The 15,937-nt window shown below is 38.9% G+C and overlaps 1 protein-coding gene across 1 annotated transcript in view; it reads left to right on the forward strand.

Annotated features, from left to right (window-relative positions):
* Nucleotides 1–15,937, forward strand: part of PDE7B (phosphodiesterase 7B) — a 274,020-nt gene that overhangs the window by 81,067 nt on the left and 177,016 nt on the right. The window contains exon 2 of the mRNA XM_005859041.2: nucleotides 5,426–5,486. Within this exon, the coding sequence (XP_005859103.1) occupies nucleotides 5,426–5,486 (61 nt within the window). The remainder of the gene's footprint in view (nucleotides 1–5,425; nucleotides 5,487–15,937) is intronic.

Raw genomic sequence — 15,937 nt, forward strand, 5'->3', positions numbered from 1 at the left:
AATAACTAGGCATGTTAGCAACACTAACTGTGAAAGTGGTTTGAGGGTCCAAGAGGGTGATAGGCATTACACATGAGTTCCTGTGCAGTATATCCTATTTGCTATGGGAGGAATGCATGATCCAGGTGGATCTGTCCCTGGCAGGACTCTAGTCCCTTGGATGGAGATTTTGAAAACTATGCCCTACTATTTGGAGGCAATGTTGACTGGGAGAAATGGACATTAACAAGGAGAGTTGGTCTCAGAATTTCAGGCACAGAAGACAAAACCAAGATGGAGATTCTATGGAGAGATGAGAATCTGAGAATTAGGTACAAGCCTGGTGATCACAACCAAATCAAAATCAGCGCCTTACAAGAGGGGAATCTGGCTGGGGAGTCTGCTAGGGAGAAAGGCGGCAACACCTGAGAACCCAGGAGGGCATGAAACCTTCCCCTATGGCTGATCCTGCAGTTTTCGGAAACTTGGACCCCATGGCTTAACCCAATTAATCTCTTAAACTGGGTCAAAACTCTTGGTTACACAAGAAGATACCTGGCAGGCAAGGCTCCTTAAGTACTAGTATCAGTGAGAAAATACACTGGAAATAATCTGGGGGTTTTTTTCCAAGTCATGAGAACAATCAGATTCCCTGCTGGCCATTGCTTTAAAATCTATTACCATTATTTGTTGGGGTCCAACCCCAGCAGATCCAGGGGTTCCCAAAGGTGTGGACAGTCAGCGAAGAAGGAATAACATGGAGACAGCGTTCAGTTGATCAGCATAGTTGATTCTCTTTTTATTGTCCTGTTACATCTGTATTTATACCAGTTGGTTTTAATCCTATCCATTCTTTCCAAAGGTTAGGGCATTTGTTAATCTAGTTCTGTTGAGTTTAATCCTGTCTAGGTTAATCTCCGTGTTCCATTATAAGGGCTATTTCAAGGTCACTGCTCTACTGATAGGCTACAAGGAAGTGACTGAAGGAGATTATCCTGCCCAGTAAAGGTTATGTCCTCCGAGCCTCACTGCTTGCCTTCCCTGGGACTGCCCTGTGTCGGTGGATCTCCAGGGGTATAGGCTTTGATGCTTTCCCTGGTGGGCAGACCTCTGGGGATGTGGGCCCAGCAAGTCCCAAATTTATTGCCAACAGTCTTAGTCCAAGTTCTTCATAAGTAGTACATGGTATTTCTGTAACACTAGGGGGTTAACTCCAGGGATAAAACCCCTACCTGGGGAAACAACCTTTCTCGGGGAGGTGGTCCTGGTTAAAACACATAGCGCTAAGAGGGGGAGCAAACATATGCCATATACGCCAGGTCCCTTGAAACATAAGCTGTGCAGATGTTTCTTCCCTGCAGAGACTGTGTCAAGCAGCAAGGGTGGACCGGCTTCCAGCAAATTCACCCAATTTTATTTTTTAAATGACAGCGCGTGTAAATCAGCAGCCACCTCTCGGATTGGGTTTTTTAAGACTCTGAAGAAGACTTGTTTGTGACTTTGCCAACAGGTCAGTCCGAGGCTTAACCCTATATTGGCTCCCCACAATTATCAGGTAACTTTACAAAGCAAGGAAATTAAAGGACTAGTTAGAAGTGCCTCAGGCATTTCCCAGGCAGCCAGAGAAATGAAGACCAGGAAGAGGACTGCCTCAGAGTCATCAAAAGGGCCACCCTTTTGGCCTTGCTGCTCAGCCATTAGTTTGTGTGGCTAGTGAACCCTGGCAGGCCAGGACTATTAAGGAATGCATGTTTCATGGGAGTTTCAGAAACTTCTCCTGGTTTTGTGTCCAGGAAAGAGAGCAAGACCCTCATGGCATCACCCCACCCACACCCATCTGGCTCTTGAGGGACATATGTAAGGCTGCTCTTGGGCTTTGGGTAGCTGTGAGAAGTTATGCAACTTCCACCCATCTTTTGCTACAAGTCCCTGCAACTAAAAAAAAAAAGGAAAGCTCTTCAGTCCTAGCACATGTGTGGGCTTTGTCATTAACAAGGGGTCAGGGACCACTCCAGTTACTCCCTTATAGAACCCAGAATATGAACTGGTAGAACTTGCTAGCTAACACTTTGTTTTGCCAAGAAATTGAAAACATTTCAGAAACCTCTGATCTTTCATTTAAAAATAGTTATTAACTCTTTCAGGTCATTAAAATACCACTTTAAAAAGCAGGTGATGCAGGAAATGGATGCTAGCAATTTGAAAGCCTTTAACCTCTGCCAAAACACAGATAAAACAGGAACTGACAGTCAGTCCAGACGCCACGATCATTAATCCTCACATTTGCTTTCTGATATGGCTTTGTGGTATATATTAGCATCCCATGTTACTTACAAAGGAATGAAGCATGAGGAGATTAAAGTGGCGTGATAAATATCACTCATAATACCCTTCGTGCTGTATCTAATGCCCTCTTGCAACCTTCAGGCTCACCCTGTCTTCCTCTTCTGCAATCCATTCTCTTGACTCACCCAAGCAATTTGGTCCCTTTTCATGGCCCAGAGCCAATTGCCCATCTCTTTGTGAACAATGTAAGCCGTTCCAGAAAATGGGATGATTTGAATGTAATGGAGTCATCCTTTCCCCTCTCAACCTGCCCCTCTTCGTGCCAGCAGATTTCTTAGTTACCGGTGAAGAACGTGAATTCTCACATTGTCTTATAAAGTATGTAGTGTAGGTACAGTTGACCCTTGACTAAGTGGGGATTAGGGGTGCTGATGCCCAAACCCAATTGCAAATCTGCATATAACAAGACTGCCCTGAGCATAAGTGGATTTCCAACCAAAGGTGGAAAATAATACTACAATAAAGATGGACAGGAGTGAAATTAAACAAGTTGTGAACAGTGTAAAAAAGAGGAAAATGGGCAAAGTAGTAGGTCCTCCATCTTACTAAAAAATATGTAGTGAGAATAAGTTAAGCCTGGTACTAAGTGGCTTCTGTAAGCCCAAGGTAAATGGGTGCCAAGAAGCAGTATGCAAAGGGCCTTTTTTATATTTGGAGTGTTGCATATGGGGGCAATTCTTTCTTATTAAGAAATAGTTGAAGCATAGAAAACAGTTTAGAGAATAATTTAAGGAACAAACCATTCCAGTAGTTCTGCCCCAACCCACCCATCTGCAATTTTGTTTTCTGTGGTTTCAGTTACCCACTGTCAACCGTGGTCTGAAAATATTAGATGAACATTTCTAGAAATAAACAATTCATAAGTTTTAAATTGCCTGACATTCTGAGTAAGTATGATTAAATTTCATGCCCTCTCACCAAGGATGTGAATCATCCCGTTGTCCAACATGCCCATGCTTCATATGCTCCCCGCCAGTTAGTCACTTATCGGTAGTAGCCGCCTTGATGATTAGATGGCTGTCAACAGTATCTCTCGGTGCTTGTGTTCAAGTCATCCTTATTTTACTTAATAATGGCCCCAAATTGCAAGAATAATGATGCTGGCAATTTAGATATGCCAAAGAGAAACCATAAAATGGTTCTTTTAAGTAAAAAAAGGTGAACGTTTAAGTCTTCAAAAAAAAATTTGCATGCTGAGATTGCTAAAATATACTATAAGAATGAAATTCATGCTAGTTTGCTGAGACGGAGAAGGAAACAGACCACATTCATATAACTTTTATTACAGTATATTGTTATAATTCTATTTTATTCATTATTAATCTTACTATGTCTAAAAATTAAACTTTATCATACACAATTATGTGCAGAAAAAAAATGTAGCATATAGTATATATTGGGTTCAGTACTATCCATAGTTTCAGAAATCCAGTGGGGTTCTTAAAACGCATCCCCATGGATAAGCAGAGACTACACCATAGAAAAAGTTGATAAGTCCTGAATGCTCTTCAGCATTCATTATTCTGTATATCTTCCCTCTCCCTGAATTTGATATTCATTATTCACTGCCTGTTTTTATGTTATTCTTGTAAATTAATGTATCTATAAACTATATGTACTATTTTTAGATATTTTCAATAAGATAAAAAAATGAAGAGAGCTTATTGCCTAACATTTTATTTTTGTATGATTTAAATATTAGATATGTATTATATGATTTGAAAATTATATATATTTTATATGATTTTAACATTATATGTTTTATAATATTTGAACATTATACAGCATGAATATTTATTAAGATAATTATGTATATGTTTTTACAGTGTATGTCATGAAATTATATATATTTTATATGATTTTAACATTGTATGTTTTATAATATTTGAACATTATACAGTATGAATATTTATATAAGATAATTATGTATATGTTTTTACAGTGTATGTCATTCTAGTTCATTCATTTTAACTACCATATAGTATTCCAAGGTATGAATAACATATTATTTATCTATCTTGTAGCTGGACATTAAAGTTATATGTGAAAATTTTTCTGATTATCAGTTTAGAAGATGACTTGCTATGTTATAGGGTAATGCACATTTCAGCTTAGGTAATTTTTAAGTAGAATCTAATAAAATTTTGCCAATTTTTCTCCAAAATGGTTCTATCATTTTATATTCTAACCTACAATGTGTGGGAGTATTCATTTCTGTACATTTTTTATAACACTTGTTATTGCCAAATTTCTAAGTATTGCCATACCAGTGAGTTTAAAATAGGCCTAATTTTATCTTTAATTTATTGATTCCTAATTATTACTATGATTAATTGACCATATTCTGTGTTCATTGAACATTCAAATTTCCTCTTCCATAAATTGTTTGTTCATGTCCTTTATACATTTTTCTATTTGTTATTTTCTTATTTATTGGGAGGATTTTAAACATATATGCAGGTACCAACTATTTGTCAATCACATACATAAATGTGGTCTAGTCTGAAATAACTGATATCTCTCTAGAGTTTGCCTTATATAAAACTTTTAACTAGCAAGTTAAAACTAAGATATAGGCAAGAAAGTTGATATTTTCATAAGTCTCTGGGTTAGGGAGAAGCACTTATGAGTGCCACTTTTTCATCATTTTCTTACTTGTTTTTCTCCCCAAGTTCAGAGAGTTAAGTATAGGCTAATGACTTTGTGCTTAATAATATCTGTGCTTGATTGCAGAGTGGCTAGTTTAGAATAGCTTCGGTACTACATAAGGCCCAATGTTGAGAAGAATTAACTTCATATTATTAGGTCTAATAGATTGCATATCTCCCACTCTGGCCATTACTCCTTTTAGACGCACACAGAATCACTCCTGGTCAGGGGCATGAGGCATGCAGGAAAAATCGATCCCAACTTACCTCTCAAATACTTTACTTTCAGGGAATTCTCTACTCATGACATAAGTTCCTAGACTCAGGTAACCCAGGAGAATATGAGGAGTAGAATAATATCATGGTAATGTCAGGTTGCATGGACTTGTTGCCTTGAAAATCCTGGTATGAAATCTTAAAATAATGATGGCTCTTTTTTTTCTTTCTTTCAGAGGTGTGGTGAACTCTTGTTTGAAAACCCTGATCAGAATGTCAAATGTGTTTGCATGCTAGGTAAGAAGGCTTTTCATTTTACATATATTAAGCATGTTGATGTCATGTGACTTATTGTTGTTCTGTTGCCTTATTGACTGTCTCTTGTTCCATATTGCAGAGGCTTATAGGCTTTTTATGGGTTTAAAGACATCTTTAACACATCTGTGGAACACTTGATTTTAAAAAAAGGGTTTGATTTTAATAACTGTCAGTAAGTCATGAACCATGACTTTTCTTGGATCATCAGCATAACGCATAATTGGGTGCTTTGTATTCAGGGGACTGTGATGAAAAAGCAAGAAGAATCAGGCTAATTCTTAGACTAGAAATGATAAGCTAGGTAAGTAAAGTATTAAGAATTTACATCAACCCGAAGCCCTTACTCACAATGCCTGGGAGAAATACATATTCGAACTAATCTGAAGTCAGCACAATTACCCACACTGACTTGTTTCCTTGTACTACAAAATATACAATAAACTAATTTTTACAGAGCTGAAGTTACATATATGAATTTATAATATTAGAATTATAGTTACAGCATCTAATTCTTAAAAAGCAACAGTCTAGTCCCTTACTATGAAAGCACATGGCATAGGGATTCTAACTTTAAGCCTGTTTTATTTTATTCACACTTGCTCTAGGAATGAAGCAGTGAAGTATTTTCCTTTTTATCTCTTTCTTTTAGTCTTGGGTATGTCCAGGTCACCATTCATCAATATCAGAATTGAGTCTAGTGAGGTTATCATTTCCCAATACTGAAGACCTGTTTTGGGCTTTTTGGATGGTAGGATCATGCATGACTTTTCTTTCTTTCTTTTTGTCTCTCTATAGTTTTCAAGTGTTCAACAAAGAGATTTTAGGTTCTTCTCTGATTTCTGAGGATACAAAGACTATTTTCTTATTGTTTGTTTGCATTACTAAAACCTCAACCAGACACATGCCAGAATGTGGATAACTTCTCCCAATAGTGAAGTAGACATAATTGGAGAGGTTTTTAGAGTATGAGCTGCACTTTGGGTAACCACTACTCTGGTTGCTACACGTTGGAAATGAGTTGGGGCTGTTATTGAATTATTTTTGTCACAAAGTCACTTTCCCCCAAATAAATGGGTTTTCTGAGACTGAACAAGCCGATGCAGAGTGCATGTAATCCCTGCAACCCTGTGCCATGTGTCAGAGATAAAAGTGCCACCCATTAACAAACAACCCATGAAATAGCAAAGAAGTTGCCAAATAATATGAAAGTCAGTAACTGAGGTTTGTGGTTCCATGGCAAATGGAAGCCTTCCAGAACAAACACACCGAGTCTGTTGCATCAGGGATGGCCTAAGGGCTCATTGCACAAATGTAACAAAACAATGTAAAACAAAACACTGTAGAACTTCCTTAAGTTCTTCAAATTGTAACATGTAACACACATGCATGCATCCATAGACACACATGTGCACCCACACAAGTATACACGCATATGTACACACCGAGCAATTTCACATTTCCAAGTTCAAGATCTCTACTTTGTTCCTTTCTTCTTAGCTAGAACCTAAAAAGCATGTAGTTTTTGTCAAGGGAATGAGGTATGTATGCAATTATTTTGCATAACCAGTTAGTTTACTTGCAGTATTCAGAAAACAAACAAGGAGATATGTTAAAGGCTCTGTATTTCCTAAAGTCTGTCTCCAATAGAGAGAGATACACCTGATATAAAACTATATAAAGAACTACGTGTATACTGTGTTTTTACAAATATGTAATTTTGTATATATGTGTATGTATATAATTTTTAGTGATAGAAAAAAATAACCTTACTCGATTTATCATATTTTTCTGCATTGTATAGCTTTCCAACCATTAGCATGTATTACTTTTATAGTAGAAAAATAAAGAAGAAAGGGCCTTGGGGCAGTAAAACTGCTTTGTGTAATACTATAATGGTGACTATATGTCATTATACATTTGTTCAAACTCATAGAATGTGCAGCACCATGAGTGAATCCTAATATAAACTCCAATTTCAGTGATAACGATGTGTCAATGTAGGTTCATCGATTGTAACAAATATACCACTCTCCTGGGAGGTGTTGATAGTAGGGGAGGCTGTCCGGACAGGGAGTATTTAGGAGATCTCTATACAGTCTGCTCGATTTTGTTGTGAACCTAGCACTGCTCTAAAAAAAATTAAGTTGATTTGTTTAAAAATAAGAAAGGACCTGCTGGTAAAAAGAAGAAAAGAAAGGGAGATAAAAAAGAACTGAGTATAAAGCTGAAAGCAGCATGAGTTGTGGTCCTGTCAGCTCCAGAGAAGTTCTGAGAGGTTGTTCAGGGACAGGACCCTGCAGTAGAACTTTGATGAGAACTAACAGACAGGCAAGTCTTTGTTCGGGCTCTATCATCTAGTTGATTGTTTTCTCACAGGAAAATTAAAATATGTTGTGACCCTTTTAGCAATCCATCTGCTTTTCAAATAAAAATGTTTTTTCTGGGTCCATTTTTAAAGTAAACCATCCGCTGGAAGGAAATTCAGCGGCTTCCCTAAAATATCTAGCTTTTAAATTACAACCATTACAGTTGTCATTGCAAAGAGCAGTTTTGGATACCAGTGCTCTGCTAAGATGTCCAATCAACAATTATAAACTAATAAGAAGGGGGAAATATTGTTTTATATGACATTGTGCTCATAGTCTGAGCCTGGTTAACACAGAGCTCATATCACATCTATAATAATAAAAGCATAATATGCTAATTAGACCAGATAGCCGAACGACCTTCTGGACGTCATTCTGGACGTTCTTCCGGATGAAGCCACTGCAGTGGGGGCCGAGGCAGAGGCAGTTAGGGGCAATCAGCCAGGCAGGTGAGCAGTTAGGGGCGATCAAGCAGGCAGGCAGAGTGGTTAGGGGCAATCAGGCAGGCAGGTGAGTGGTTAGGGGTGATGAGGCAGGCGAGCGGTTAGAGGCAATCAGGCAGGCAGGCGAACAGTTAGGGGCAATCAAGCAGGCAGGCAGAGGTGGTTAGGGATGATCAGGTAGGCAGGTGAGTGGTTAGGGGTGAACAGGCCGGCAGGCAGAGTGGTTAGGCAATCAGGCAGGCAGGCGAGCAGTTAGGGGCAATCAGGCAGGCAGGCAAGCAGTTAGGGGTGATCAGGCAGGCAGGCAGAGTGGTTAGGGGCCAATCAGGCAGGCAGGTGAGCGGTTAGAGCCAGAAGTCCCAGAGGGCATGCACTCTTCTAGGCCCCAGGAAAAACAGCAATGAACAAAACAGACAAAACTCCTGCCCTAGTGGAGCTTAGATTCTAGTAGTTTATGAGGGCAGGAAAATGGGTGGTAAACAATATAAATCATGTACTACATTATTTTGGGGGTGACAATAAAAGCAGTTCTACTGAGGAAGGAATAAGGCAGGGTGCTGGTGAGAGGTAAGGTAATGATGGCAGGGGTGGAGGTGGTGGTGCAGATTTTGACTAGAACAGCCAAAGCCTTCCCTGAGAGGGTGAGCATAGAGTATGCTCAGTAGCAAGGTCAGCACTTACCAAGCCCCTGAGCAGAGGAGTTTGGAGAACACAAGGAGCAGAGGGGCACATGTGGCCAAAGTCCAAGAATGAGGACAGGAACTGAGCAGTCCTGGGAGCCAGATCCCCTGAGTCACTGTGGGGACTCTGGATTTATTCTTCTGGAGATGAGGAGCCACTGGAAATCTTTGAGTGCCGTGTCACGTGACCTTTCATTTAAAAATACTGGCTATATTGTATAGAGATCAAAAATTAACAAAATAGGGGAAAAGTGCTTGCAGTATAGCTTTGGAGAAGTATGTACCATTGTTCTGAAGTGAGTACTGAAGGGAGGTATTTAGGAAAATAACGAGAAACAGATTTAGTGCCATATGTTACGTATGTTCCACATAAACGATACGGTTAATGTTCATCTAAGTTAAAAAGGTCAATGAGAGGAAGTATAATTCTTAAAGCAGTTGGGATTTAGCAAGGAAAGGTGATTGGCAGACATCTCTAGAAAGCTTTTCCTCCTTAGGGAGTTCTTTCTTTACTTGATTTGTCTTTAGTAGCTTTTTTTTTTTTTAGAGCGGCCTATTTCTATTTCTATGTTTCCCTGGTAGACCCCTTCCTTTCCTAAATGGTAGCTTAGAAACATAGTAAATGACCTACTAGTTTCACTAAAAAACAAAGGAAGGGAAATCTCTCCTTTTTCTATTGTCTTTTAAAGTATTAGCAAATGTTAACCGAATTAAGCAGGACCAGAGAGTCTCATTGTGGCCAAAAGCATTGGATTCTTGGAAGGTTGTGCATTCACAACCCCCACCATGCCATTGACTTAGACTGGAATAGCCCCCCACTGGCGTTGCAACATGGGGGCCCTGAGGACCAGGGGTGCAGCAGTTCTGAGGCTTGAGGTTTGGCCTCTCTGAAGCTCATTTTGTCTGAGAGCCATGGACTGATTCAAATACGCTTTTTTTTTTTTGACTTGTTAGAAAATAAGAGGCATTTTTCTTCTCCCATTCTCCTTAATTTTACGTCGAAGGGGAAAATGTGTGAGAATTTCTTAAGAAAGACAAATCTATACAGAATTTATAAGGTAACTCAATGAAAAAGGGTCCCAAGATACAATATATAATTGTCCATTCAGTTTAGCCAACGATTTGGGACATCCATTGTAATCCTAGAACTAGTGCTTGATGGTAAAGATAGAAAAAAAATGTGTGATAACCCACCCCTCAGTGTTCTCACTTCTAGCATTATATAATCAGTCCCTTCAGCTTGATAAGCCAGAGGCTGAGTGGTAGCAGAGAATGGGGCATGACTGGTCCCTTCCCTATAGTAGCATTTTTGTTAAAAGTTTACGGATATTCACAGACACACACCAACCTGGGACCTGGTCATCCCCTCTGAGTTGTTTCATGCTAATCCATATTTTTCTTTTAAAAAAAATCAGAGATGCCTAATTTTATATTAGACTGAATACTTTGGTTTATGTGCATTCCCTAAATCACATACTGACTCTGGAGGAAAGCTGTGGCAATGTGAAGACTAAAATAAAAAGGAGACAAGAGGTCCTGGTAGAAAGGACAAAACTAATAACTACAACAGAGCCAATGCCACTTGGCCCATGGGGACTGCGGATCCCCCAGCCAAGGGAGCTGAGGAAGAGAAAGTGAGTGACCCTGAGGAAGTATTCACTTCAGGAGACTTGGCAGGAATACTGCAGCTTTTGAAGAAAGGCCTGCGTTTTGATCACATTAAAACAGATTTAAATTCATATTGAAACAAATGACTCCTTACCTCAATGTAAAATAGCTTCTTAATATACATTATATATGTATGTATGTATTTTTCTAGGAATACTTTGGATAGGAACTTCTCTTTAATGAAGAGCGAATCAGAGCTCATTGGCACATAATCATATTTCAGAATCTTCCTTGGTTCATTAGAGAGCAAGAGGGTCTCACAGATGAAGAGACACATTTCTTAGTTTGTAAGCAAAGTTGGAAATGTTGCTTCCATCTGTGCTGAGCTTGCTGCCAAGAATTTATAGTAAGGTTGGATAGTTTAAAATTTTTCTTTGATTTCAAAAACTTCAAGTCCAGAAGCTCTAGCCAGTAACTACCATACAATAAAGTCATTATTAAGCCTATACTATTTTATGTTGCTTTGGAGAGTTTAGTAGGAGCTGCCTGTTGCCTCACTCCCAGCCATTCTTAATGCCTCTATAATGGGAAAAAAAACCCCAATGGCTATGCTAGTAAGGAAGAAGGGAAATGGGATGAGAAGGAAAGAAAAGTAACCCAAATGGAAAAATTATAAAAAGTGGTGAATTAGTAAAATGCCATGGTATCATCAACAGTAGCCTAAGAGTATTTTTACTAGAGAAAATCATTAGTTGAATCAGCACAAAAAACAAACAAAAAAATTGTACCAAAAGTCCAGACATTTATTATTTCAGCAAATATTTATTGAGTATCTACTATGTATCAGCCATTCTTCTTTGCATGGGAGGAAATAGCAGTGAATATAATCTCTAATCTCATGAAGTTTATATATTATTGGTGGAGATAAATAAAAATTAGATAAATATATCCGTATACAGTTTCAGATGGTGATAAAGACTGTGCAGAAAACAAAACTGTGCAGAATAAGGTGGGTACAAGTGACATGGTGGAAGGAGGGGGGTGGTGTTCTTAGATTGAGTAGTCTGTAAGAAGACATTCCAGCAGAGAGAGCCACAAAGGGGTGGGAACAGCAAAAGGCCAGAGTCTGGAATGGGATGAACAAGAGTAAGAGTGGAAGGAGATGAGTTCCAAGACACAAGTGGAAGGAGATCCTACAGGGCTCTCTAGGCAACTGCTTTTCAAATTTTAAAATCACCTAGGGATATTGTTGAAATGCTGCAGTCACTCTGCAATGGGGCCCAAGATTCTGTATATCTAACAAGTTCCCACATGATGCTGATCCTGCTGACTCCTAAAATACATTTTAAATATCAAGTTCTTAGTCCATGATAACAAGTTCAGGTTTTACTGTAAAGGCTGTGTTTTGAAGAGGGAATGGCATGTAATAACTTTTATATTTTATAGAGGTCACACTTGCTTCTGTGTGAAAAGTAGATTCTACGTGGGCTGTGGACAAGAGTGATGACATTAGTCCAAGCAGGAAATTAGTGTGGTTTGGAGTAGAAAGACTGTATTGGGGTACAGGCAATATTTTGAAGGTCAGGTTGATAAAACTTCCTGATGAATTGGATGTAGTAAACAGGCGAAAAGAGAGAATTCATGAATAGTAAGCCAAGCAACTGATTAAGTGGTGATGCCACCAACTGAGATGGGGAACAGGAAGAAAAGGGGTAGAGAGTGACATGGCTTTGAGGAGGCAGGTGTTAAAGTTTGAATTGTGTCTCCCCAAAGTTCATTTGTTAAAATCCTAATCCCCAGTATTTCAGAATGTGACCTTATTTGGAGATAAGGTCTTTACAGAAGTAACCAAGTTAAAGTGAGATCATTAGAGTTGGCCCTAATCCAATATGACTAGAATCCTTACCAAAAAAAAAGAAATTTGGACACACTGACACATATACAGAGAGAATGTCACGTGAGTATGAAGATAGTCATCTGTGAAATAAGGGGAGAAATCTGAAACAGAACCTTCCCCCTCAGCCCTCAAAGTAATCAACATAACCCGCCCATTGATTTGGGGCGTTTAGCCTCACAGAACTGTGAGAAAATAAATCTCTGTTGTTTAAGCCACTCAGCCTGTGGTATTTTGTTACAGCAGCTCTAGCAAACTAATACAGTGGGAAAGTGGTGCTTTCAGACAGACCCTCTCTGTGGAGTCCTCAAATAGTCTTGAGAAGGAGCACTCCAGGAAGGGGGAACTGCATGTGAGCCTGTGTAGAAACCCTAAAAGGGGACCAGATGGTGTCAAAATCAAAATTTTATTTTGGACCCCAGAAAGTAGTGACATTGTCGAGTTAGAGTGTTAGAGTAAAAAGTCACTGGACGGGGATTCAAAAGACAGATGTGAATCCTAACTCTGCCACCTATTAGTTGCACGGTGCAAAGCAAGCCCCTTCAACTCTCTGAGCCTTCGTTTCCTCAACATATATGGAAATAAGCCTGTTTCTGTATGGGGCCGGGTGGATACCGGAAATAGGGGAACCGTGTAAAGTATACGATTGTCTTATCACTATCTGTACATTTGAAACTAATACAAAATAATATTGAATATAAACTGTAATTGAAAAATAAAATTTTAAAAATAAAATAAAATAAAAGAGTCCAAATAAATAGATAAGTAAATGGAAATGAGTGCCATGGCACCTACTTCACTAGGCTGCTGTGAGGTCCAAATAAAATGAAAATACGAGTGAAAGTAGTTCACAAAGTACAAAATGTTATGTAAGTGTTAGTTGTGGTGGTGGTTTTATTGTTTCTGCTGCTATTGTTATTGTTTCTACCCTGATAGAGAATATGCTGGAATACCATAGCGAATGGACATAATCATACCTCAGACCTGTAATCAAGGACCAAGGGCCTTGATGCTACAAGGATGCTTGAGAGTCTCTCTTGTCAGCCATCAAGCCATCCATCCTATTTTCTAAATACTAAAAAGTTTGAGTTCATGTGATTTTAATTATAATCATATTCTATTTAAAGTGGGAAGCAAGGGAAGATTGTGGTAGCATAAATCACGAGTCATCTAATCTTATTTAGGTTTTATAAAAACAGGATAGAAATCTTTGAAGTCACTGTGTTTATTTGTTAATACATTGCTCAAAACTAAACAAAACAAAACAAAACAATTATTTTATGTTTCTCAGAGATGTTTGGATGGGAAGAATTTTTTGCAGGAGTTTTTATTTTAAAAATAATAAGTTCTGTGTCTATGCTATAAATCAGTACTCAGTTTGTTGAAAGAGAACCCCTATCACTGTTGCATCAAATTTTGCACGTCATTGAAATAACTAAAATGTCTATCTGAGCTTTAGTGATGGACTAAGTAGAAAGGAGACCCAAGTAGATAGATGACTCTATGATGTTATTGGCACCGTTAAGGCGGGATGGGAATGCCTATGAGGAGAAGAAAGTGCAGCAATTACTTTTAAAATAATCCTCCACCCACCCCAACAAAGGGAGGGGGCTTACTTCAATCCATTTAATATTGTTATTTTCTGTAAGAAATGATGTGTTATTAAAAGATGCCCAGTTTAGTTGCCTCATGGAAAAAAATTACCAAACTGAAGCACCACCAGCTACTTATGCTGTCTTGGCTGTCTTCCCCCATGAGCAGGAAGACTATACAGTCTCCATGTCCACGTGTCCTTGGCCCCCATGCTGACACTCGGAAATTACAAACCGGAGAGTGACCCTAATCAATGGACAAGACTAAGTCCCCCTAACATCTTAGTCATGTAGTGTTCAAAATATATTCTTTCCAGATGCCTAGAGAACAGCTGATCACCTGCTATCCACTCACTATAGTAACTGATTATCTATAATTAATAACTGACATTTACTGGGCACTTTTAGTTGCCAGACTGTGTGCTATGTGCTTCCCATTCATTATTTCATCAATCCTCAAAAGAACCCTATAACATTTTTAATGCTATCAATTTCCTCTCATTCAAATTTAACCAAATGTACATATACTTTATTTCATCCTTGTTATCTTCAAAGTACTACACATTTCTTATTTTCATTTTAGTGATCTTTGCTACATTCCCTGAGACACTGACTCTGATATTACCAGGCAATTACAGATGAGAATTCTAGTGATTTATATTCATAAATGAAATGATATTATATGGAGAATTCTAGTGATTTATATTCATAGATGAAATGTTATTATATGGACCAGGTTAAGATGAAAGCAAAGAAAGTAGATTATTTCTCCCCAAATGGCTCATACTGAACAAACCAGGAAATAGTCAACATTGTATATGTTGACTGGGTGACTGTGAAGCATGTGTCATTTCTTAACAGCGTACCTGATAAAATAACTAGGTACTTAAGTCCCAGAAAGTGCATTCTCAATATGTCAGGAATAAGTGACAGACACTTCTTGTACTTGAACTAAATCAAGGTTTATAGCTACTTTACAGATAGACAATCACTATTATCTGGCAAGTCTAGAGTCCTCCTGGTCTAACCTTTTCTAGTCCAAAGATTCAAAATCATGTCAATTCAATAAGCATATGTCAAGTCCTAATTGTTTCCAAGATACAGTGCTGGTGCTACTATGAATGCATTTGCAAACCTTCAAAGGCCCCTCTCCAGGGATTCTCCTGGAGATCACACACTCGGATGCCCCCAGGGGCCAGGCGGTTCATGTGTAAGAGTGAAACTGACTGGTTCAGTACAAGACACAGCGGTGGCGCTGAGGCCACCTGGAGAGCAAGTGCCCCACTGAAAGCATGCAGCTGCCGTTCAGCTCCTGCCACACCTGCCAGGAGGGGATGCAGGCGCCATGTATTTTTCCAAGAGAATCTGGAAATTCGGTTATCTGTGTAAATAGCTGCTTTGTAAATGTTGGCAACTAATGTAATTTTCCTTTCTTTTAAATACAATGCAGCCAAGTTCACTGGGCCATCATTTTGCAATCTCAGTGGGAAAGAGAGATGTGCCAAATGTTCCTGCCCCACTTCCCTCAGCAGCTTTCCTCTCTGCCCTCTCACACCCAGAGGGACAACACAAGCATCACCTTCCTTCTATAGGGAAGGGTATAAACTTTGGGGAAAGTGAAAAGTATGTCCTTCGAAGAAAACCCTGGACTCTCAAATTCAGCCCCTTCCCACCTTCCTTTGGAGAGCCTTACAGTGTTCACATGCCTTACAGATCAATGTGGCACCTCTCTCTGAGACAAGGTGTCAAAAGAGTGAAGAAGAATTCTCTATATTCAATGTATTGGGTTCAAGGGGACAGCAGGACTTCCAAACTAACACAGCTTAAGAGATTTAGGGTAGATTTAA

Source organism: Myotis brandtii, unplaced genomic scaffold (assembly GCF_000412655.1).
Source record: "Myotis brandtii unplaced genomic scaffold, ASM41265v1 scaffold123, whole genome shotgun sequence".
In the NCBI taxonomy this organism is placed as follows: domain Eukaryota; kingdom Metazoa; phylum Chordata; class Mammalia; order Chiroptera; family Vespertilionidae; genus Myotis; species Myotis brandtii.